At 41.4% G+C, this 25644-nt stretch overlaps 1 protein-coding gene across 4 annotated transcripts in view; it reads right to left on the bottom strand.

The window, feature by feature from the left end:
- MSRB3 (methionine sulfoxide reductase B3) overlaps positions 1 to 25644 on the bottom strand; it is an 81988-nt gene that overhangs the window by 52512 nt on the left and 3832 nt on the right. For 2 of the 4 annotated variants that reach the window (XM_030238532.2, XM_050969767.1), the window contains exon 2: positions 6725 to 6851. In XM_030238532.2, the coding sequence (XP_030094392.1) occupies positions 6725 to 6851 (127 nt within the window). Of the gene's footprint in view, positions 1 to 2622; positions 2695 to 6724; positions 6852 to 12178; positions 12254 to 25644 lie in introns of all 4 variants that reach the window. The other 2 variants (XM_030238535.2, XM_030238534.2) reach the window with 2 other exon arrangements.

Raw genomic sequence — 25644 nt, 5'->3', positions numbered from 1 at the left:
AAGAGTGCTTTATGCTGCCTTTTACATTTAAAATATTTCAGTAAGTCATCAAAATAAGTTTATTCATACAGCTTTAATAAAGGTTTAACCCTGCAGCAGAAACAATTAAAAGTCAGCATTTTCCAGCAGTGGTGTGTAGCTTATTTTGGCATTCAGGCTATTGCTAAATCCTCCTGCTGCTTCCTCCACAATAGTGATGTGTGGCCTGTGAAATGAGCACTGGATTTCAAGACTCAAGGTGCCACAATCTGTACTTGGGATGGGGGAGGAGGAAAGGAGAAAGCTGGGGGAAAGTCTTTTCTCTTCTCCAATTCTCTATAACAGCCCAGATCTAACCCCCTGAAAAACTTGATCGATGTCTCCAGCTGTGGAGGGTAAGGAACACTTTTGCAAAAGCGCTGCCTGCTCTGTGGCCTTTCATCCCACTTCTCCAAGCACTGAGGGACATACCTAGCATGAAGACAGGAACTCCTGGGACACTCTGCTCCAGTTCATGCTCTGCTATGACCACCACAGAAAACACAGTAGCCCACTATCCTCTCAATCTGCTTCAGGACTAAAGGTAGAGGAACACTCAAAAAGGGCTGTAACTGCCAACTTCATTCCTTAATGGGTCTTCTGGAATTCCTTATGTTTAGTTAAAATTCAGCCATGCCTTATGGGTCAAGAAGATGAGGTCAAGCCCTGTAAAGGTCTTTAAAAGGATTTGGTGAAACCTTTCCCTGCTCTGCTGTCCTTGGGACTCCCTGATCTGGGCCAGAGCATTGATGAGAGAGTTCTTACCCACAGTGCACAAAGCTGCCAGCACCAGACCTGGGCTGCCAGCACCACCTGTCCCACTAGAACCTCTTCTCCAGACAGAGCAGAGGGCACCTTTGGTACCCTAGCCATGCATTCCTACACAACACAGCTTCTTTTGAAGGAAATCACAAACTGAGATACATGTTTAGCTTGTAACTAAGAACAATTTCCCCTTCTTAGCATTCTCTGGGACACAGCTCCTGTCTACTCATTTACCCCTAGATCATGATCTGTGCTGTAGCAACCTATGATTAACCTAGCAGCTAAGTTATGGTAATGTTGGAGCCTCTAGTGCCTGATTCCCAGTCGACACTCTAGACCCATTCAAGGTTCCATTGAATTCCAAGCTCATAAATTCCCTAAGTGATCATCTCCTCCATTGTTTCCCAACACACTGTTACTGGCTTTAGAGCTCGCATTCACTTCTTGCACCTTTTCTTGCTTGTCCTCCCTCAGCTCAGCAATATAGAAAATCTCCTTTCTTTCTCTGTGCTGTCATCCCTCCTTTACATCATATTCTTCTCTGAAACCTTCATCACATACTCCTCAGAGAAAAGACAAAGCCAGGAGTTTCTTTTAATTGAAGGGGAAAATGTGAAGGCAGTCCTTAAAGGACTTCTTAGTCCTCCTGTTAGACACTCCAATAACTAAAAAAAAAGAAACTTTTCATGAGAAACTTTTAAACCCAGAAACACCCTGCTGAAAATTCATCTTTTCTGTACCCAACACACTAAGCCTGAGCACCAGAAGGCTCAGGAATGGAAGACAGGAAATTTATGAACTCCCAGAATTAAAACATTCCTGCAAGAAGGGTGGAAATAGTTTGCAGTGGACCCTTTATGAGAGCAGGAATGGAATGAAAACAACCTTAAAAGATCCATGAGGGTACACATTAAGGGACTGTCTTTGTGCATGATCTGGGAGCACAAGAAATGTCTCATCATCCCAGTGCTTCTCAGGGCAAGAATCACTGAGGAACCTCCACCCAAGTGGGCCAGAGACAAGCACCATCTGTCTCCTGAGCAGATGAGGAAGAGTACAAAACTCCACCAGAATAAAGATTTAAAAAGAGTGAAAAAAAGAGTACAAACTCTAGGGAACGTAACAGAAGGCTTCTTGTCTACTTTATGATCACAGGTTTGGCAAGTATTAGGCATTTTTAAGAGTATTACATCCAAAGAGATATCTACTAATAAATTTCATCTTAAAATGTATTCCGAAAGGCATTCCAGACTGAATACTATTGTACAAAAGGAACATTTGTAAACACAGTACAACATCAAATATACTCCCATTAAGACAGTTATATGTAATTTTTAAAACTCATTTTAAAGACATTCCAAAAATATGCTAATGTTATGCTCTATTATGATAATAGACTATCATATGACTAAAAAGCAAACATATACACAGACATTTATATAGTAATGATACATGAATGGTTTCACATGCTATTTACTGTTGTGATCACACAGTGAATATTTTCCACTCTTTTCAACAGTATTCCTCATAACTGCTGGGAGGCAGTAAACTAGGTATTTGTAAGACCTTGTTCTAAATTTAGAAATCTATTTTTGATCCAAATTGATATTTACATTTTTTTAAATTTAGCTGGATACAAATGAATTTTAATTTTTGTCCTCCAGCCAGTTCTGAGGAACAAATACATTCATCTGAGACCTTTTATAGCATACTTAAACCCAGAGCAAATTTTTATGTTCAAGATGTAAACCCCAGAAAATATGAATTTATAATGAAAACATTGACAGTCATTTAACCATAGCTGTATGGATGGTTTATGCTATATAATATCAGTCTTACTTTTATTTTCTTTTGGACCATGTGAACAGACTTCTGGAGTAGTACATCTCTGGTGATACACATTACGGAAAACTACGGGGAAGTTATAGTATACATTATAGAAATTATATCTCTGAACATAGAAACAGACAATATGAAATGTTTAGTCATATTCGAGTCACACAAAGTTTGACGGCAAATTCTGTACTTTGAACCCACAAGACTAAAGTCTTTACTAGGCTTTCAGTTGTTAAAGCCATATCTGGCAAGCAGTATGCACAGATATTTCATTGATGTGAGCAGTTTGAGAGTTCAGAGGAACAAATGGATACAAATAATTCATGTATGCAAATGTTTTCAAGATCTTCTCATAAAAGTAATTCTTTATGTTGACAGAGTACTGCTAAAAATGCAGTTGTGAGACCCAGTAATTTTTTGTTCACTATTAATTTCAATTTAGTGAAAAGACATTATGTTAGAACTTAGAATTAACAAAGATTTAGTAAAAGAAAGAGAAACCATACTATAGATATTTACTTAATAAAGACTTACACCATATGCCCAACACCATCTTCATACAGATGCATTATAGTTTAATCTAATGCTAGAAAAGTACAATTTCCTACTAGTAGTTATTTTAGTAACTAAACACTACACAACAATTTAATATTACCTGGGACTTTATTACATGGAAAAAAAACCCAACCCTAAGTCTACCCCTATAATTTTTTCGTCATTACTTTTACTTAATTTTACAAGCACCATAATTTTCTTTGATCTACAGGAGAGGAAAATCCAATTTATCACATGCAAAAAATGTGATGTAAGCAGCACAACATTCAAAGTGTTAAAGAAATAAAGGGTCTTTTTAAGAAATAAGAACCCATAATAATTAAAAGACACAGCAAAGCAATATAAGCTATCTTTTAGGTTATAGCTTGGCGGTCTGCTTCAGAAAACATATGTACATGGAATCTGCATAATCATGACTTATATCAGTTGCTTCTTAATATGCATAAAGCAGATGAAGTAGTTCTTATACTAAAAGTTTGGTGGGCATTGTTGTAATTTTGAAGTGGGTTTTTTTTAAAGGCTTAATTTCTGTGAATTAAATCCTGGCATGTGCTGAGTGCACCCTACATTTCCAAAGAAATTCAGAACATTCAACTCTAATAAGTAGGCTCAAGGAGCAGCACTTCTGTGTCCCACAACAGATACAATGGAGCTGTAGTCACTGACAATGAAGAAACCTTGAACCAATGTGATGGTAGTCTGCATATGGGCAAAGATTTTGCTTTTTTCCCAGTATTCTTGCTTTTCTTAAAATACTTGTTCCTAGGTTCTCAGGGTGTACTTTATGAATGAATGACTCCTAGACGGGAAGCCTTTTATATAGTCCTGGGTGTGCAGAAGAGCAAATGCCTAGTGCCATCTACTGGGAGCTCCTGCTCTTGCTCAGACTTGCCATCTTGTCTACAAAAAATGTTAGGGGCAAACAGTGCACTAGGTGTGCACACATTGAAACGTTTAGTCTTAACTTCAGACAAAAAAAAATATTTTAAAAATATCATTTGGAAGAACTGATCCGCACTCCAGGTGCTAATATACAAACAGAAAAAGAACAAGTAAAAACACTTCACCAGTACAAGTGAAACTCACAAGTGCTTACAAAATAGTAGTTCAAAGAAGGGACAGGTCATCTCTATTCTAAGATACATCCCAATAGTATTTAATTAATTTAATGGGGAGGGGGGAGGGGGAGGAGAAAAAAAGCCCCTCTTGTTTCTGATATACAGCTATATATTAAATATAAATTATATATAGCCTTGTGTTACTTTGTTCCTTACAGGAAGGATAGAGGTACTATTCTAAGCATAGAAATTGAAACAATACTTTCATTCAAGCCCTTGTCCAGCAAATATTTAACTGCATAGTGTTTAAAACATTGTTTGAAAGCCCAGTTTACTGCTCTGATGGCACTTTGCTTCCTTACTCTGAGCATAGGTTCCATAAGGTTAAAAAGTCTCATTCCATATTGAATTTGCCTATGAATGAGGAGGTGGCCAAGCTCCACACTTGGTCCAAGACTTAGTGGACACAAGGCATGGTGGTATGGTTACAGGACTGCAATTCACACAAAACTGGATGGTGGGAAATGTACTAGCTCAAAGTGTTATGTTTTAAAAACTCAGGAGAACTTGGGTGTTTTCTGTGCATTCAGAAGCCAAAGTCATAGGGCATTGTGGCATTTAAGCAGATGTTGGTTCTACATTTCCTTCCCATGTTTTATTGAATACATGCTATGCCATTTACTTGCAACCCCTTAAATGCACCACAGAGGAAAAAAAAAACAAACAAAAAGCAAAGCAAGACTATGTTAATTTTTAAGCATCTAGGGAATTTAGATTACTGTCAAAATATGTGAGATATGTGATTGTATATTATTCCACTGCAGATGAATTTGGGCTTATTATATATAAATATCTTTCTATAGATATCTCTATAAAGTAGTCAGTCAGTGGAACTCAGTCTAATAATGGTCCCACAGTTAGGGATATAAGGGATGGGAATAAACAGTAGTGTTAACTTTTTATTCCAAAAGTGACTACTGGATTATGCTATAAAAACAACTTGATAAAACAGCTAATGCAGTGCTTTGAAAACAGGTACAGAACAGCAAAACCTCCTGTGGGATCTGGGTGTTTCTAGCTGATCAGCTTGCAGATAGCCTTTTCAAAGTGGAAACAAAATGGCCAGAAGACTGAGTGTCCCCACGTTCAGGTAGACAACAGCAATATGAACATACATCAAAAGGTGCATAATGAGGGCTAAGGAAATTTGCTTACCCTATATTTTTAGGATTTTAAATCTGGCTCAGCAGCAAATATAACAGGAAACCAAGGTCAAGCTGACACAATGTGGGTTATTCTCTCTCTTCCTCAATATGTGTTTGCAGTTCCTATCAAGGTTAATGGGAGTTTTGTGCACATGTGGGGGAAATGGAACGTAAATGCTGCAAAAATTGGACTCAGATTTAGTTCAAATAAAGTCTAATAAGCTTTAGGAAAATCCATCAAACTGAAAACTGATGTCTTATCACTGAAAAAAAATCTTTAAAACATCATCTCCATATGCTTGCTAAGTCCAGGTCTGGGAGAAACTGCTTGTAACATTCTGCACTCTTATGAACCAGTTGTGAGTGTAGCACAAACACCCAAGCTGGCCCATTTTTGAGGCTTAACACAGATCAGCCAGGACTGTGTCTTTTTTATTCAGGCATCAAGAAAATTTCTAGTAGTGTTCAAAATTAACTCAGTACAGCTTATATTTTCTCCCACATAACCCTGTATACTGACATTTTTATGCTGACATTACAGACTGGTGCCTTTCAAGTGAAACACAAAATACTTAGGTTCAAGGTTTTCATGATAAAGTCAATTAATGGAGATGGGGTCTTATAGCACCCTTCCCAGACCTAACGAACAAACCTGAGCCTTACATGAAAAGTGCAGCTGCATGTGGGCATTAAATTGTATGTTTCCACTTAGTTATGTAGAGAAGTGTCACATAACTAAGGAATATGCTGTCAGAGGAATGAAATAAATAATTTTTAAATTCTGCACATTTTTTGTACATGATTTTCAGTATAACATACTTGATGTATAATAAAAATGTGAAAACAAACACATGGAGTATAACTATAGTATACTGCTAAATATTTTGGAAAATATTTTTAAGTCCTATGATTTAATAGCAATCAACATGTGAAATTCTTTTAGATATTCTCTTTTAAAATTAGGAATGGCATTTAATAAAATATTTTCAGTTTAATGACACATATTTTGCCAAGAATGAGAAAAATAATACAAAACTTAAGAGACTGTATTTTGACAAGGAAGTCAACATTTCTAAGATTTTTAAAACCTTGGATATGAAATTGCTCACTCAACTCAGTGACTTTTACCAAAAATAGAAAAAACAGCAAAAAAAAGTGCAAATAAACTTCTGCTTCAAAGGAAAATTTAAACAGAACAACCCATAGCACATTGTTTCCTGCAGCAGAGACACCCCTTCCTACAAGGGCCTTTATTATGCATGACACAACAAGCAGCACCCATTCAACCTGAGGGAAGCCCACAGGCTCGCAGGGCCACTGGCTGGCTCTTTGTCACCAAATGCAGCAGGTTGAATGCAGACATCACTGTGATATCCTCACCAACAAAACCAGAGGCAAAGAACAGGGGCAAGAGCTGAGTAGGGAAGAAAAAAAAAGAAAAAAAAAGATGAGAACAAATTAAAACATCAAAAATGTTTTCATTCACAGAAAAAAAACAATACTTAAAATTTTATAAGACCGTCACATGGGACCACAATTCTAAATGTACTTTTTTTAGTGTGTTTAACCCATTCTTGCTATGCCACCCCCCAACATTTTGATACATATTACACAGTATTCAGTGAAACCATTTTATACGCTACAAAGTGAGAGGGACTGGTCGTTTTTATTCACAACGGCTGCCTTAGATACCCAACTGAGAGCAACTTGGGGTAGTAGCCTGGTCACAAGTGCAGGGTTACTAAGGAAAAAAAAACCCTTAGAACCTCAGCTAGATAGTAGTAATCCTGCTTGGAACACCCAGGAATGCTGGGCAGATCAAACATGCAGGCTTTTTCTATTTATTTTATTTAAACCAAGATCACACTCGGCAACATTTCTGAATGGTGAATGCTGGAAACCAGTCTTTGCTAAAAATTGTTATTTTGATGACTTGTTTGAGGAATGTGACATTTCATTTTAATAGACTTGCCAGATATCTTAAGACCATGGCTTTTCAAAGGCAGGAAATAATTCATGTTGTAAACTGTCCATGAGATATATTTAAACAATCCTCCAGCCAGTTCAAATATAGCAAACAGAGAGATGGCAGTCATGAGATTTTTTTTCAAAAGGGTTTAATGCACAAATACTAATTGTTCCATTCACCCCACAATGGGAAGAGGAAATGCAGACGCCTTATAGCCCAGCCATGCACAGCCACAGCTCACTTCAGAAGACTATGTGATGCAGGACTGGAGCCAATCCCCAGCCAAAGTCGGTACAGAAACTCTCTGGGACTCTTGAGGAAGGAGGATTAGGCCCCTAGAAGTTGTGGAACAGCAGGGCAGGTCTCCCAGCCTCCTCTCAGTCTCACTCTTTCGTCTGCGGCAGCCCAGGAGCTGCAGGGGTGAGTCCAGCCATGGCCCATAGCAGCAGCTGTGCCAGCGGGGGACAAACTGGCCATGGTCTCATCCTGAGGAACAAGACTCTCAGAGGAAGGACACTTATAGAACACTCCAAACAGGTGCGGACACCCATCCCTGACAGCATTCAGTGCCAGGCTGGACGGGACTCTGAGCAATCAGGTTGAAGTTGTCCCAGCCCATTGCTGGGGGTTGGATTAGGGGGCCTTTAAAGGTCTCTTCCTAGCCAAACTGTTCTGTGATAATTCCATTACTATAACAAGGACCTAGCCCCAAGCCGTACCCATTACCAAACCGGTCTGGAGCGCATCTAGCAGAAACCTGCCCGCATCCACACGCCTCAACTCGGTCGTACCCAACGAAACTCGCTGCGAGACCCCCGACACTTTCGTGCTGCCCGACGGCGGAGGGGTATGGGGCCGGGCGGGCACTGCGGTGCAGGCAGCCCCGTGAGCGCTATCACACGCACACAAACACGTCCCTGCCATAGCAGTAGCGCGGCCGCGTGAAAACCAGCGCGGACCCCTCCGGAGCAGACCGCCAGGGGACCAGAGGGCTGCGCGCAGCCACGCCGAAACTCCGCCCTTGCCCTGCAGCCGGCACTGCCCCTCAGCCCCGCAGCCGGCACTGCCCCTCAGCCCCGCAGCCGGCACTGTCCCTCAACCAGCGCTCTCCCTCAGCCGGCGCTGTCCCTCAGCCGGCGCTGTCCCTCAGCCGGCACTGTCCCTCAGCCGGCGCTGTCCCTCAGCCGGCGCTGTCCCTCAGCCGGCAGTGCCCCGCAGCTGGCAGTGTCCGTCAGCAGGCGCTGTCTCTCAGCCGGCAGTGCTCCGCAGCGGCCCGCGCCGGTGCCGCGCTCCGGCAGCAGCGGTATCGAGCGCCCCTTGTGGGCAGGTAGACTTCAGCGGCCCGCGCCGGTGGCGACGCATGGCGGCCGCTGCCCAGCGTGCTCCTGCAAGGGGCTGCACTGACAGCCCAGACCAACACTGCCTCCCTGCCCTCCTCCTCCTTCTCCCCCCTCCTTCAACTGTAAACAGCTTAAAGGAAATTATTTGAAATTCTAGAGAATTATAAAATAGATCCTGGCCTTTTGAAAATGTCAAGTGTGTCAGTGTTCACCAAAATGTTATTATTCACTCTCACGTATTCATAAAGACATGGAGGATATGCAAGCCCTGAGAGCCCAATAAACTATCAATTTATTGCAGTTAATCTAATTTATTCTTTTATTGTTGATGCTTTGATTGCTATTTCTATTTACTCTTACATTATAGCAATGCCCAGTAGTTCCAGTTGGAGGAGACCTCCTAGTGCCAGGTACTGTATGCACACAAACCCTGCTGCAGGAAGCTTACAGATCCCATAAGAACGGCTTGTGAAGAATCAGTAAAGAGAAGTGCAAAGTAAAAGTCATTGCAATTAACACGTTTGGTTTGGAGGTGCTTCACCCCGCCTGCCAATTCCACACAAACAGAGAAGAGATTTAGGGAGAATGACAGTAAGGCTGTGACAGGTTTCTTCCCTCTGCTCTTTCTGTGGCACATGCAAACTTGGCCATAGCCTTTAGCAGGCTCAGGTGCCCTATTTATGTCTCTGATTTACTTAAGAGGAACAGCCAGAGCATGACAAGAAACATAGGAAGAAGTCCAGAGAAGGGCAATGTCATTAGTGAAGCCTCTGGAGCACAAGTCTGATGAGGAGTGGCTGAGGAAGCTGGGGTTGGTTAACCCAGAGAAGATGAGGCTCAGGAGTGAAGTTATCAGTCTCTTCAACTACCTGAAAGAAGGTTGTAGCCAGGTGAGGGTCAGCCTCTTCTCCCAGGCAACCAACAGTAAGATGACAGGACATAGTCTTAAGTTACATCAGGGGAGGTTTAGGTTGGGCATTAAGAAGACTTTCTTCACAGAAAAAGTGATTAGCCATTGGAATGGGCTCCCCAAGGACGTGCCATGGTCTAGTTGACAAGGTGGTACTTGGCCAAAGGCTGGACTCAATGATCTCAGAGGTTTTTTCCAACCTAAATGATTCTCTGAAAACACCATTCTGGGAATAGATGGCTGGTGGTTTAAATTCCCATGCTATATATGCCTAGCCCTCTATAGGTTAAGCAAAGCCCTCGTGTGTTGGGGAAGATGAAACAGGAAAGCCTTACAAATATGATTGCCTGGCAATAGATTTTGAAAATATAGAAACTATAAGCGAGATTGAAATGAAAGCAAACTTTGAGATCCCTTAGTTACTGAACAACAGGAAAACAATGGTGTGGCTGGCTGAAGGTAATCCCCTTTTGATGAAACAATACCCTCTGCAAGCAGGCAGGTCCAACGGTCAGAGCAGACCCTGCCAGCTTGGCAGAAGGGGTCCGAAGAGTAGTTTTTAGGGTTTAAAATATAACACAGTATGGTAATGTAGTGATTCTTATAGGCTGTATGTAAATGCTATAGGATTTGTATGCTGTACTAGATTGGTTAGTGAGAATCAGAATATTCAACACAGAAGATGATTTATTATATTGTAACGGGAACTTCGCTCTCTTGTTCTCTTGCTTTTACTCTTGCACTCTTACGCTCTTACTCTTACTCTTGCTCTCTTGCTCTTACTTGCTTTTCTATGCTCTTAGCTCTTGCCTTTTACGTTATTACCCTCTCATCCTCTCTCTTCTCTTGGGCCTGCTCCGAGCGCAGCTGGCAGCTCCCAGCAGGGCCCTGTACCCACGCCCTTTGCAATAAACCGCAAGTTCCATGACCTGGCTTCAGAGATCTCTCGTCTCTATCCGTCCTGACCGTGCTACCCCCAGTCTCACCTACACTCGTGCAGGTGCTGGAGGTATCTGCCTGAGCCCCAAGGGACCCCATCTGTACTGGCACAGCACCCCACCTTGCCAGTGGCCAGGCGGCCTGGGGACAGCAATGCTAACACAGCTGTCACATGCCTGAGCCACAGTGAGTACTGCAGCACAGCACTTGCACCACACAGACTCACCACACCCCACATCTTTATTGCAGTACTGCAATATGCCACTTTCCTGTAAGGACAGATGCTACATGAAGAGTTCAGAGCAGAACTCACAATTCAGGGAAGGGGATGATGCTTTCTTATATAACTGTTTGCTGCAACACCCAGGACACCATTGGCTCTTCCACAATTATCCCTGGGTGTCATCAGACCCCTTGGAGCTCCTTCACTTCACTCTTTAACAGAGTACAACATGGATCTTCCATCTGTTTGGCTCTCATAAGATGGACACCATGCTCAGCAATAACTTGCAAATCTTGTAAGTACCAATTAATACAAATACAGCAGTAACTATGTCATTAGCTGGGTTTCAGAAGCAGTTTTCTCGGATATGCATTTTAAATCCAGGGAAACCTTCCTCTTAGGAGCCTAATGTTGGCAAATATTAAAGAACTACCAGCTTTCAAGAGCTTCTATATTGTCCATTGTGAACATTCAGAAAACATAAGTTTTGCCCTGAAATTATTAGTTAAAAAGTAACATAGGTGGTCTGTCAAATTAGTTCTTCAGAAATTAAGAACTTTGTATGTCCTCAGATTATGTTTTTTCAACCTCTGCAACTAGAAAAATTTCTTTCAGTGAAGGACAACTTGAGAGGTTAAATTCTGATATTACCACATCTTCTTTTCAAGAGCAGTAGGGGAAACATCAAGGGTCTTGGGAGCTCGTAACACTCCTGGTTTAAATTTTTCCATATTCAGTGTTATTCCTGAAAACTCAGGTCCAGAATTCCTAAAATTACATGAGAATCCCAGCTCTCACAAGAAAAATCATGATGTTTTAGCTCTTTAGAAGTAAATTTAAAAAACACCCACAAATTCTTAAGGGAAGGATCAGGGCTTTTTTCTTGCCCCAATAATAAGACCTTAGTCTTGTGAGGTTTCTGCTTTTTTCCAATTTCCCTTCCCCCAGCCCCAAGTCTCTGGCCTCAATTGGAGGGCAGGAAACAATTAAGAGATAGGCACACACTAGTCAGCCAGGCTCCCAGGCTCTTGTCAGGAATTCCTATGTCACTGGAAAAAGCAAAGAGCAAAAAAATTGCCACACTGAAGAAAGCCAAACAACTAGAAGTTAGAAAGAAGTAAAGGCCTGGGAGTCTACTGTACTCAAGTGTTAAATTAACAGTTAAATTTTTATCAGTATTTGTTTTGTAAAGTTTTTTCAAAGCAATAGCTTTGAACAGTTGTTTTGTGAAGGGTTTACTTATTTATTTTGACACGAAGCAAACTATAACCAAACGTTTCCCTGACAAAACTTAGTGGATTATTTTGTATATATGTTTATCCAGTTTAAACATCTTTTTTTAAATTTGGCTTTTGCTCACCTAAAACTGCTGCCAGTCAGAGTCAGCAGATAGGACAAATCAACCCTCAGGAACAGCAGAAACAAAAGGTGCAGCCTAAAGAGAGAACCACATGAGCAAGTGTTTCAGTAGATCATGTGTCTAAACAATTATTTACTCCCTAATCATTTTTCCTTTACACATTCTGTGCTAACACCAAAGACCTTGGCCTTTCCTGCTCTCTGCACTGCAGTTGGTGCCTTTAAGTGACTTTCCTGTTTGCAGGTTTTATATGGTATATGCTATGGTGTGGACAAAGGCAATGTTGAATAGCTTGTAAGAGATGCTTAAGAAACCATCGTGAAGCTGCCAGCTCTGGCAAGAGACTGGAGTAAAGGAAAACTTTTCAGCAGGGCCCTGATGACTACTGGTTATTTATCAGTGAAAGAAGGAGAGAAGAATTCCCACTCCAGTCCAAGATGTCTAACCTTGAAACTAGCACCCTTTGCAGTGCACAAAGTATTTTCATGCTTATATACCTGGGCTGACCTAGCCTCCCAGCTGCCTGAGAGAACCATGAGGAGGCAGCCTTCAGCCTTCAATAAACCACACATCCTGTGAATATGCATTTGTGCTTTATAATATATTTTAATAATATATTTTCAGACAACTGCATGTTTCAGTGCACCATACTGTATTTGAAGCATTTGGAAAAAGCAGTAAAGGTAATTGACAAAAGCCTGGGAAAGGATAATTTAGATTAGATCTTAGGAAGAAATTATTCACTGTGAGAGTAGTGAGACACTGGAGCAGGTTGTCCAGAGAAGTGTCAAGGCCAGGTTGAATACGGCTCTGAACAACCTGGTCTAGTGGAAGGTGTCCCTGTGCACAGCAGGGGTTTTGGAACCAGATGATCTTTAAGCTCCCTTCCCACCCTAACCATTCTATGATTCTATGAAATTTACCTTTAAAGAGAGATTTTAGGCTCTGGATTTTCATGTGCTTGTATAACTATTGATAATGCAAACTAGGTGTCTTCAAAAGTTTGTGATTTGCTATTTGCTATTAAAATACCTTGCAAAAGCTCACTGTCTGATAAGATTAAAATACTTTAATCATTAACAGCTAGGATAATGACAAAGACAATTATAAATTTAAGCTTCTCAAAGACTCATTGAAGAGGAATAAAGCATTCTAAATGAAATTAATTGCATTAACCTTACAGGTCTACAGTAGTACTGTAGCATATAACTTGCATGCTTGTCAGCATATTTTTCCCCCCTATACAATATTAGCTTCTCAATTACAGCCACAGAAATCTGAAGTATTAGACCTGAATTCCCAATTCACTTTTAAGACTCTCAGTTAAAGCATGTTCCCCTTAGCTGCTTATGCTGGAATGTACAAACCAAATGGCAATCCTTACTGCCATACCTTGTAATATTTGAATGGAACACCAGGAAATGTCAAGGTTTAAACTTTAAGTTAGTACTGCCATTAGAAAGGAGCCTAAACAGTGAAGTTCAAAACCTTTTTGTTTTCTTGAATTTTACATATTCTCTTATACTGGATTTTGTTCTCAAACCCTTCCCAGAGCAACTGAAACTCCAACCTAAAAAACATTCCTGCAAAATGCACATAAGACATTTTCAAGTACTAGTCTGGCCCACATATGCTTTAGGATATCAGCATCAGGTGTTTTAATGGCCCTTACTTTTAGGAATGCTCATTTGCAAAGCAACCAGACAAGTCACTAACTGTGGAGGCTATTCAGTGTTTCATAACCTGAACTGTAGCAGTTGTCTCTGCACCTGCAGAGCCAGCAGGGCTGGAGGTGGCAGGTACCTGCCTGGGCACAATAAGCATGGCACACACCACGGCTGCTCAAGCTCGAGGCGTGCACAGGGCCCTCCCCAGTCCCATGGCTTCCTCAGCTTCCTCACGGTGCCCACCGGCCAGTCCTCCTTCTCCTGTGAAATGGGGTTATACAGTCCAGTCGATGGATGTTCCTGAGGTATCCTTTTCATGTTCTAGCTGGGAAGCTTCAGCAGCTTCTCTTAATTGGTGGGAGTAGGGAAGGAAGAAGGAAAGTCTAAAGGTTGAGATCAGACAAAAAACAGAGGAAAGCAGAAAAAGAGAGTGAGCAGAAATGCTCATCTGCTCACACTGAGTCCCACTCTGTGATACACAATTGACAGGCATTGACTTATGGACTAATGCCCTCCATACTTTATCCTCAGGATGCATAAATGTTCCTACTGAGGTGAATCAGAGATATTTTTAGGGGTTCAGCCTTTAGTCTGAGCTTTATTACCCAGACTTCAGTCCTCTATGTAAGAGAGGTAAGATTCCCACAACAGATTTTAGATTATCATACAGCCTAAAATTATTATCTTTCCAATAAAAAAATAATGAAAAATCTTGGAAAACAAATTAGATTTTGAAATCTCTACACACAATTCAGCATAATCTCACTGACTCCAACTGCTGACAAAAAGATATGCTATGTGAGGGGGCACCATGTATCTGTTTCCATTTGTATTAGAATGGTTCTCCAGAATAGAAAAATTACTTATAAAAGAAAAACACTACATCTGAGCGGAAAACAAAGACGTATATTTAATTTTCCTCTAATTACCAACTTGAGCTAACACTCTCTCTAGCAATAGCTGCCTAAAATGGAAAGCTCACTGTCTCTCACAGGAATAACCCTTTCTGTATGCTGAACTGGCCACTGCGTTGTTCCCCTCTCCCACAAGCAAAAAACCAGCTCAGCAACAATGAGGCTGGTGTGACTAAAGCCCTAGGATATGTCCAGGGGCCAAATTTAAAGAGCCTGAGAAGTGAGAAGATAACCAAAACAAATGAGTTTTTGAAGGCTGTACCCTCCAAAAAAGCAACAAGGGAAAGACATATTAATGCCTCCCTGTTCAGCAACTGGCTCCCATGGACAAGAAAACTGCAGGTTTGATTTCTCCTTATTTTGCTACTAACATTTACACACAGCAGAGCAGTGATACTGATCCCCTCCAAACAACCAAAAGATGTGGCCTGTGGGGATGTGGAGGACATCCATGATACACTGAGTACAAGCGGAGGAGGGAGGCAATTGTTTCTGCTTTAAGTAACAGAGAAGAAGGTCCTTGCTCAAGGGACTCTCTTGGTCCTTAGGGAGGGCAGTAAAATGGAAGGAGATTTCATTAACGTAGAGACAAGACAGCACAGGCCTTGTGAACAACAGATGAAATGGGAAAAGTGAAACTGCAAAGAGACACAAAAAAAGCAGCGACCCCAAGGAACGGAAAAAGTAAGACAAGTAAGGAGTCCCCAAGCCTGGAATGAAAGAGAATTCTTGGCTAAGGGCAGAAACCAGTGAAACTCTCAGTCTTGCAAGTGTTCATGCATCTGTCATTTGCAGATTGTTTCCCAATAGTTGGGACTGGCAATGCTTCCCAAAGGAAAGCAAATACAGGTCAACTGGGATTCCCCTCCACTCCTGCTCCTCCCAGATCTGATGCACTAAAGTAGTGCTAAGCTACACTCATTTTCACTGACTTGGTAGCCTGCCAACATACAGCACATTCCTTTTATGGCAGTGAGTTTATAACTACAGCAGTTGTAAACTATTCTTAAATGGGTCTTTTCTGAGAATCATGATCCTTTCAGTATCTTGAAAAATTTCTAATTTTTTCTATTCCAGGCAGTCCTCTCCAGCACAGTGGTAAAGATGCAATTGCTTCTGGTCCTCAGATGATGAAATACAAGTGTTCTGGAAATTGAACCTTTTAACTGAACAATTTCACTGGCAAACCCGAAAGCATTTTGTGTTGCACACCAATAAAGGATTCATTCTCAATACTAAAATAAAAAAAAATATTAAAAACTTCTGGGTACTTCTGTGAATAGAACTATGTAAGGGGTACCCTAGCACTTGAAGACATGAAATCCATTTTTGTTATCAGGTTGGTTTGATTAGGTACATCTCCCTCTCCTGCATTGTCAGGCTTACTCATATAGCAGAGATAACAAACTTTCTATTCTATTTTTAATTTGGGACAAATCCCATGCATCAGTTAAATACAACTTCCTTTTATAGCAATGAACAGAAGCCCTTCAACAGAAATTTCTATTCTGCTTTTCTGAAACACCTTGTCCTGGTTTGTGAGGAAGTGAGTTTTTGGGATACTGTGGTCAAACCAATAGGTGCTCAGATTTGAATATTGACACCTGGTGTAGCCACTGAGGACATGGATACGCCCCTGAGAACAGAAAGACATTAAAAGCAGAGAACTCTCCGGAAGAAGCTCTCTTGGGTTCCATCCGTGAAAGAAGTCAGACCTCCCCTGCCCAGCTGCGGGCTGGGCATGGGAGGGGAAGCCATGCAGCCAGATGAGGAAGACCGGGGCCTTGGACAGAGAAGGGAGGTGAAGGCCCCTGCAGGATGGAAGGGTAGAGGAACCCTGAGAAACATTGGGCAGCTCCCCAGAGAGAGAGAGAAAGAGAGAGAGATTGTGCCACCTTGAAATTCGGTATAATGTACGGGCAGCACAGGAAGGAGAAGGGGGGGCGGCGAAAAGGTGCCTGGCAGGGCAGCGTGGAAGTTCTGGACAGGCAGAGCCTGATATTTTAACCCTTTTCTTAGATGATAGAAACCTTACAAATGATGATCCTCCTGGAGCTGAATGAGGAGAGAGACAGAGATGGAATATAAGGAAATGAACAAGTGTGATGCAAGTTTGTGCAAGTGAAAAGTGTCTGAGAGAAGCTGAGAAGAATCCTAGGTAAGAGGAGATGAAGGAGTGGCCTTTGGCTGGACTTTTCTTATATAGCCATGGACAGAACCATTTTTCCTGTGACACAGAGACTGCATTTAAGAGGAGGCAATGGCTCAGAGCCAAGAGAGTGCAGTGCAGTGATGTGATGTGAAAGAGTGCGTGAACAGAGATGACAACAGGTGAGGAGGGTAGTGATGCCCTCGATCTCCAGTGAAAGAGAAGACCTCTGTTCTCGAGACCCCTCAGCCCCAGGGGTGAAATCTGGGGGGGGACACGTGTCCCGAAAGTGAGAAACTGTGCTCTTTTTGGAACTGAGCAAAGCACTTAGAAAACCCTAGAAGCAGCTCTGGTCCATGCACAGTAGTGAGAGCACTGTACATAGAAGGAAGATGTCAAGACGGCAAATGTTCTTCAGGCGGTGCCACGTGTCACATAGAAACACAAGAACTCTCAACTGTGTTTCCAGGAAAAGCCTATAGTACAAGAGAGACTCCTCTCTTCTTGATGAACTGAGAATTGATTATCTGAAGAGTTAGTGATCTGAAGAGTAGTAACTGAATTGAGAATACAAGGTTTTGTCTTATTGTGATGTATTGGAAATTTAGTGGGGGGGGGAGAAATGTTTAGAAAGTTTTCATCCTGTGTTCTGTGTGTTTCTTTTATATACTGTAAGTTAATAAAGTTTTTTTTTTCCTTTTATTCCTAAGCTGGAGCCTGCTTTGCTCTATTCCTGGTCACATCTCACAGCAGACAGCAGGGAGAATGTATTTTCACAGGGGCACTGGCATTGCGCCAGCATCAAACCATGACACACCTTTGTACTAGCTTTTACTTTTCAATTTAAAAAAAGACTAATTTTGAAGACTAAACAAATACAACATTTGGAATTGGTGTTCTTTTAAATTGTGTTACACATTACTCTTTAACTCAGCAGACATTTTCTTCACCTTACAAAGATTATTTGCCTGGGTAACAATACACAATAGATACATGACATGAGCTGTTTCTCTTAGGTAGAATATCTCATAAATGAAGCACAGAGAAAGCCTCCAGCTAGCTGGTATGACTTAAGCGGATTGCAGACCAACACAAGAGAACAGTAGACTCTTTTGAAAAGAGCACGGTCTCCCTCGTTCCCCAGTCAGATGCATGCAAACCAGCCCTGCAGGGGTTTGTTTGTCCGGTGAGAGAGCGCTCCCGACACATACGGCGCACACAGGCTGCCAGAGGCAGGAGGGGAGCTGCCACTTCTGCTGCGCAGAGAAGCCGAATTCTCCAACATCACCGACCACGTCCATTTGTGACTGTCTTTTATGCGGCACTGGAAGGGAATGTACAAATGACACTTGCTAGTCCACTGAAGGAGACAAAGTCCTGGAACACATCAGCGCCGGAAGAGTTGTGATTCCAGACATGGCTTTGCCCTCCAGTTTAATGATTTCTCAGAGTAAAATCTGTACCAGGGAATAAAAACTCCCAACACTCCCTGCCACAGCAGGAAACTAAGGCATTCTCAATGGATGCCATGGAGTTATTACAGTGTATATAGGAAATTACCAACAATCAGTAGGACTATTGCCAGCAGATGTTTAAGATATTTAAAACTCATTTAACTGAAAAAGTAGTTAGTGCTAATATCTGTCTACATGTGCATATATGCACATAATGTGCTTATAGATGCCATGCACTCTGCTAGAAAAATAAAGTTTCAGTGCAAAAGACACATTTGTCTTGTTTGTGTAATTTCATTCATTTTGCATTCTTTAGCACAGGCCATTTGAAAGCTGAATTATTTCCCTGTATTTGTATTACTTCCTACTTCAGAAAATACAATTTTTATATCAGACTCTGAACCAGACTTGAGTATCTAGTATTTTAAGTAAAGAGTTTGTAAAATTTAGTTATGATTTCTCTATCAGATAGTATAACTGCTTTTAATCTCAAAGCAATTCAGGTGGTGGTTTCTTTTTTTATCATCCCAGCTGCTAGAACAGCACTTCGAGTTAAATTCATCTTCGCTGCCTATCTCTCCCCAGCAGTCTCCCTTACATGGAAATTTTCCACGTGGCTTTCAGTACAAACCAATACCGCTCCTCACCACCGAGCGGTGCCAGCTCCCTTTGATACAGTCACACGCTGCACAGCCCCGTGAGTTGTCCTTCAAACAGCACACACAGGTCTATGCATATGTCGACAGAACAAAAGCATCCTTTAAAAATGTACCTTTGATCACACAGGCTGTGTCACGATGGCATGCAGAGCAGCCTTATGAATATACAAGAAAAACTCAGCCTTTTATCCAAAAATATTTCTTAAAAATTATAGCATATAGAAGGTCTGACATTGCACAAATAAAAACAAAAACATATCAACAACAACAACAAAAAAAAAAAAAAGAATGCCTTACACACTGCAGTAGGAACATTTCTCATCCGAAATCCAAAGAACTTTTATGCAGCTGAAAAACACCTCAAATATCCAATACATAACAAAATAAAATACCATCAAGTAAACAGAAACTCCTAAGTCTTCACTTGTCAAGGTTGTACTTTTATTTTTATGAATAGCACTGAGAAGACACCACAGCAAGTAAGGAAAGAGTATAACTTAAGCTTGGAGTGAATACGGAGTGTCAATGACCGAAAAGTGAGAGAGCAAGGAAAACTATTTCTGTCCTAACAGCAAAAATTTTGATTCAAATATAAAGACCACTTGATTTTAAGCCACTACCCACATTTTCTGCCATTTAATAACCGGGATTATATGTACGTCTACCTGTATTTTAGGTAATTGCAGGGATAAAAACATTTATTCAAGACTCTCCTTCTTACAAAAGAAAATATCGTAGAGCCATAGAATCACAGAAAAGGTTGGGTTGGAAGGCACTTTAGGATCATCTGGTTCCAACTCCTCTGCCATGGACAGGGGCACCTTCCACTAGACCAGGCTGCTCAAAAGCCCATCCAGTCTGGCTTCCAATACTTCCAGGGATAGGGCATCCACAGCTTCTCTGGGCAACCTGTTCCAGTCCCTCACCAGCCTCACAGCCAAGAATTTCTCTCTAATATCTAATCTAAACCTATTGCCAGTTTAAAGCCATTCCCCCTTGTTCTGTCACTCCAGGTCCTTGTGAAAAGTTCCTCTCCAGCTCTCTCATAGCCCATCAGGTACTGGAAGGGGCTCTAAGGTCTCTCCAGAGCCTTTTCTTCTCAAAGCTGAACAAACCCAGCTCTCTCAGATTGTCCTCATAGACGAGGTGCTCCAGCCTCTGAATAGCTTCCAAAGACAAACTTTTTCAATGAAAAATATTACGTGGAATCTGTGAGCTGAACTGTGTTTTTCATTCCAGTACAGTTTAAAAATACACAAACACAGGATTTTATTTTTTTAATTAGCCAAATGTATTTACACTGCCTGTGCAGCACAAGGATCTGCACCTTCAGGCATCCTGAAGCTGTTTTTCAAATCTGGAACAAAAGAAGTATTAATTCTAGTAAAACTTGCTTAAATGATTTCCCTTTTCTTCAATCCTCTTTGAAGTGTCTAAAACATGAAGGTGTCTCTTCCACCTCTTTTAATTGATTGAAAATATTTATTAAACTTTACATTTTTGTCAATCCACATTTCCCAGCCCTAAATGCGTTCAAAAGGCAAAAATACTCATCCTATACCCCTCCCGCTGGACTTCAATAACCATGCAAAACCTTTTCTGCAGAGCAAAAAGCACTTACCTTCGGGAAAAAAAAGAACATAAATATTTTCTCCTGCTCTGTTAAAGCAGACTTACAGCAGTGCCAGGCCCGGCAGCAGCCACAGAGGCATGTGTGGAGCCCCCCCAGGCAGTGCTGGAGCAGCTGAGGTGTCACAGGGCAACAATGCAGCCACCATCTCCGTTCTCCTCTTCCCTCAACCTTTGGCTACTTTCAAGGCTTTGTAATTTAGCTTTCCTCTGGATCAGTATTCTAAGATAAATGTTGACGTTTTCTTTGCATAATCTATCCCTACAAGTGACATCTGTTCCACTTCCTTCAGCAGAGGCAGCAGCAGGCACCTCCAGGCAGCCCCCCCGCCATAGCCAGCTGTCAGGAACTTCATTAAGCATTGCCCCAAAATGCAGTTTGTTTCTGTCCTACTTGGACTCATGCTCCAAAAAAAAGAAAATCCTGCACCGAAATCATCAGAGCCCCTGTTTCCCATCTTGGTATTGATATTTCACATCACTCTGAGACATTAGAAATCCTCAGCAACTTGACCATGCCTCCAGACCTCAGAGGCATGAAACCTCAGCAACTCAGCCTCCAACCCCAGGACAGGGCCTTTTTCCTGTAGCTCACTTCAGCATGTCTCAGTGAGAGCCTTCAGCATCCCCAATCAGGATAAAACAACAAAGGACATGCCAGCTCTGTGTCCATCTGAAGTATTTTTGAAATTATAATTACTGATTAGAATTCTGATACATTTGCTCAGTATGTTATTTTTATAGTCTTGGTATGTATGTACAGAAAAATTCACATTCTCATACAGTTCTCTATATGTTTGAATTCTGTGTTGCTGCTCGGCAAAACAAATTAATAAACCATAACCTATAATCAGTTAAGTCCATCTGCTAATTTCACACTCTGTAACCCAATACAAAGAAAATAAAACCAACACATCAGATTATCAGGTTGGAAATAGGGCTGTTTAAGAAACAGCAGAGACAATTGCCTGAAGTAGTTGCAGTGACTACTTTGGAACCTCATATCTGTTGTGCAGACCTTGCTCTGCACAAAAACTGTCACTGGAGCTGCCAAAACTACTTCTTTTTTTTCTTTTTCTTTCTTTCTTTTTTTTTTTTTTTAAGAGAAATCTTTATCAAAGTCTATCAAGCTTTCCATCTCATGCTTAGGAACAGCACCTTAGGTACTTTAGCTGCATAAATATGAGACTATCAGAGATTAGGCAGACTAATGTTGATCACTATATTCCAGGATGATGGAGTGGTCCTGTGTGCCTGAAACTTTTTCCTGAGGTTGGTCTTCCTCTTCTGACAGATTAAGAAATTTATCCTAAGCATTTCCGAAACAAGGAGGGGAAATTGTTCAGAAAAGAGCACATACCCCAGAGGATCTTTACAAAATCTCAAGATGAAGAGGATAATATCAATTTTTAAAAAGGAAGAAAAGACTGACTAGTGAATTACATGGCCATAAATCTATCTTCTACACACTGAAAGCTTTTGAAACAAAATACTAAACAAACTATAAACAGGCAATGAAAATTAGAAAGCAGTAAGCCACCATGGTGGGCTTGCCAAAATATACCCCCATAACTAACATACTTTTCTTTTTTCCTTGTACTCTGCAGGCAGAAGGAAAGCAGAAAATCAAACAGACCTCAAATGTAAAATACTTTTAGACAAAGCAAACTGGAAAAGCACTTTTCTTTTGGATCAAGGTCCTATATCACAGGTGCAGAGCTGCTTGAATAAACACAGTCGTTCAGCGCTTCTCCTACAGACCAGGGCCAAAACCCAGCAAGCAGTCCTACTAAAACTGCAGAGACACCAATCTGCAAGGAGTGTGAAACAGCCTGAAGAGCTGAGCAGAACTCAAGATGGTCTTAACAGATTGGAGAAATGGTTAAAAACCAGCAAGATAAAATTCAATACAGCCAAGTACAATTTGGACTTTAAAAGAAATCTTTAAATGCACAAAATAATCAAAAGTAAGAATGCCAGACTAGTAGCAGAACAGCAGAAAAGGATGTCAAAGCTACAGTGACAATAAATTGAGCCAACAGTTTGAAACTATTAAAAAAAAAAAAAAAGGCAGATAACGATCTAGAGTTTATTAAAAAAGAGAAACACATAACAGGAGAGACTGGGGAGGAAGTCAGGTCTGCTCAGTAGCAGTGAATATGAATATCAATTGGAATATGCTTCTGGTTTGGGGTGTAGGGCAGAAACAGTTGAGGAAAGCCCAGAGGAGAAGTAAAAACAAAAAGAGTGGTTCAGAAAGCCAAATCCCTGCAAAAACTTTTAAGCACTTGGCTTGTTTAGTCTACAAGAGTGATTGTGGAAATGGGATAATGCTCTGAAAATCTTCCTCTTGTCTTAAATAGCATTACATCACTCAGCTATTACATTGTCTTTATTACTGCCACAGTTATTACTTGACTGTCATTACAGCAAAATGTACTGGTCTGTAATTCATATGTAACTGAGCAACAAAAAGGGCTTGTTTTTCCCCAGACAGCTACCGTATTTCACATTTTAAGACTTCATGAGAAGAGCCTAGAGTCTTACAAAATATCTATTGTAATCCTTCCCAGCATGGTTCAACAACTGCTAGAATAAATTGGTACAAACCAGCACCTCTCTCAAGTTCAGGGGTGAGTAGCAAAGCTGCCTTGTGTTTTTGAATGAGGGATGCCAGGTAGCAGTTTGGATACCAGGAGCACATGGTGGGTCCTTTCCCCAGTGGCCCACTAATTTGCTACAAGATTTGTCCCTTTCATGAGCTTGCCTTTAAGTAAAAGCAGGAATACACAGAACGAGCGCGTACAAAGACAATTTGGTTTCTCCTTCAATGAAAAGAGATGTTAAGAGATGTGCTGTCCACACAGTGTATTTTTCCACCATGTACACACAAGATCTGATGAAGCACTGATTTTAATTCTGAAAAAAAAAGAAAAAATGAAGATACAGTCTAAAAGTACATAGCTGTTAAATATTAAGACTTTGATCAACAGGGCTGATTTTACTTTTCTGCAGCCATTCAAAAGCAGAGGTGATAATGCTATAGAAAACCCAAATAATTTTATTTGCAGAGTTCCTGAATTTGCATCTCAGGGCTGTAACTTCACACAGTTGACTGATTCACCACTACTTTTCCACCTGTCCCTGAGCTGACAGCCAAAGCATCTGCTCCTGTCTTATTCCCATATCTCTCACACCTGTGCTATGGCTACTGACAGTGCTGTTGGTGTGCAGGAGTGAAAGAGCAATCTGACCTGCAAGCCTTGGTTTCAGCATTGTGCAGATTAGATCAGTGCACTATGGTATCACCCATTAGCACAAATTCGACTTGAACTAGAGTGTAGGCTCTGTCTGCTCATCATCAGGACACATTAGGGTGGATCTGCATTGGTTTTATCTTGAATATCAAGCTTCCTCCCAGCAGCAGGATGGTGACAATCTGACCCAGGTGGCAAAGTATATTCACCTGCTTGTATATTCAACCATTTTTCTTAGCCAACTGAGCAACTTTATACCAAGCCAATTGTCCCAGACTGCAAGGCAAGAGGTATTCTATTTGCCATCTGTGTGGCAGTTGTCTTCTGTTAAGCAAGCAGTTTTCCTTATCTCTTCCACAACCAATCCCCTCTCAGGGGAGACATCTGCTGATAACAGGCTATTGCATGTCACTGGATGACTGATAAGGACTATAGCATCCCATTGGGAGATGCTTTACCCAGAGGGAGGAGCCAAGCATTTCTACCTGGCTATAATCTTGAGGTTCTGGAACACCATCATGGCTTCTCCACTGCATTTCCCAGAGAAACAGCTGTCTCTTCCACAGGATATTCAGAGGAATACTACACCCTTTCTGCAGGATCCCTGCTCCAACAGAACCCCACCTGACACTCCAGGAGGACTGCACACAATTCCAATTGGACTGCTACCAACACCCTGACCAACAGGGTGTCAGGTGGTATTCTGACTCTGTCAGTGTTGTTTTGGTTTACTGCATTGTTTATTTTACCTTTTTATTTTCTTCCCTTATAAAGAACTGTTATTCCCTGCTCCCATATTTTTGCCTGAGAGCCCCTTAATTTAAAACTTATAGCAATTCAGAGGGAGAGGGTTTACATTTTCCATTTCAGGGAGGCTCCTGCCTTCCTTAGTAGACACCTGTGTTTCTAAACCAACATCAATGCTGTCTTTGAACCAGCTGCAGGAAAGCCAAGGCCAGACTAACTGTGCTGCATGACCTGGAAGGAGCATGTGGCTCCCACCCACCGATCCACCGTCAAGGTCCTACACTCTCTGTGCAAGCATCTGGAACAGCCTTGCCTGAAGATTTCCCTGAGAACCGTGCACTGGGGAATGGAGAGGAACAGGAACAGGGCAATCCCTCAGCCAGAAGGAACACTTTGTGGGCTGTTTCCTTTTGGCGACAACTGGCATGGATCACTTCCCCAGGAAGCTGCTAAGGTTCCATGTGTTGAATTTTTTTTCCATTTTCATTGTGTGGTGAGAGTGAAAGTGGTGGCATTTGGCAGCTACATTCCATCAGCACTATTGTTGTTCCCTGGTAGTAGGGGTTTGTTTTCCATCAGGTGAAATGCAAAGGCGTTGTCCCCTTCTGGAAGAACACAGTGCTAAAGAGACCCGTGGGGAAATACTTCCAAATGCCATGCATGACACTACTCTTTAAACTTCTTGGATGAGGTAACACTTCCCAACAAAACAATGTGTTAGTACGCCATGTACATTTTGCTAAGCTGCTGCCCACGGTTCAAAGAAATCATCAATCCTGATGTTCAGATTCTACTGAAAGGAAAAAGAAAACTGGGGACCTCTGCAGAAGTCCTGTCCTTAGACTTTGTCTAAGCTGAATCATGTTTAAATCCAAAATTTTCTGAAAATAAAGAAGTATTTATGCTATTAATTATTTTACAAAACAATGCTAAACTATAATTTAAGTCTGTGAGGACAGCAAAACTGTGTTAGCACCTCATAAGTGTAAG

The sequence above is a fragment of the Serinus canaria genome, chromosome 1A (genome assembly GCF_022539315.1).
Source record: "Serinus canaria isolate serCan28SL12 chromosome 1A, serCan2020, whole genome shotgun sequence".
NCBI classification, from domain to species: domain Eukaryota; kingdom Metazoa; phylum Chordata; class Aves; order Passeriformes; family Fringillidae; genus Serinus; species Serinus canaria.
This window is presented reverse-complemented; position numbering and strand designations above follow the sequence as displayed.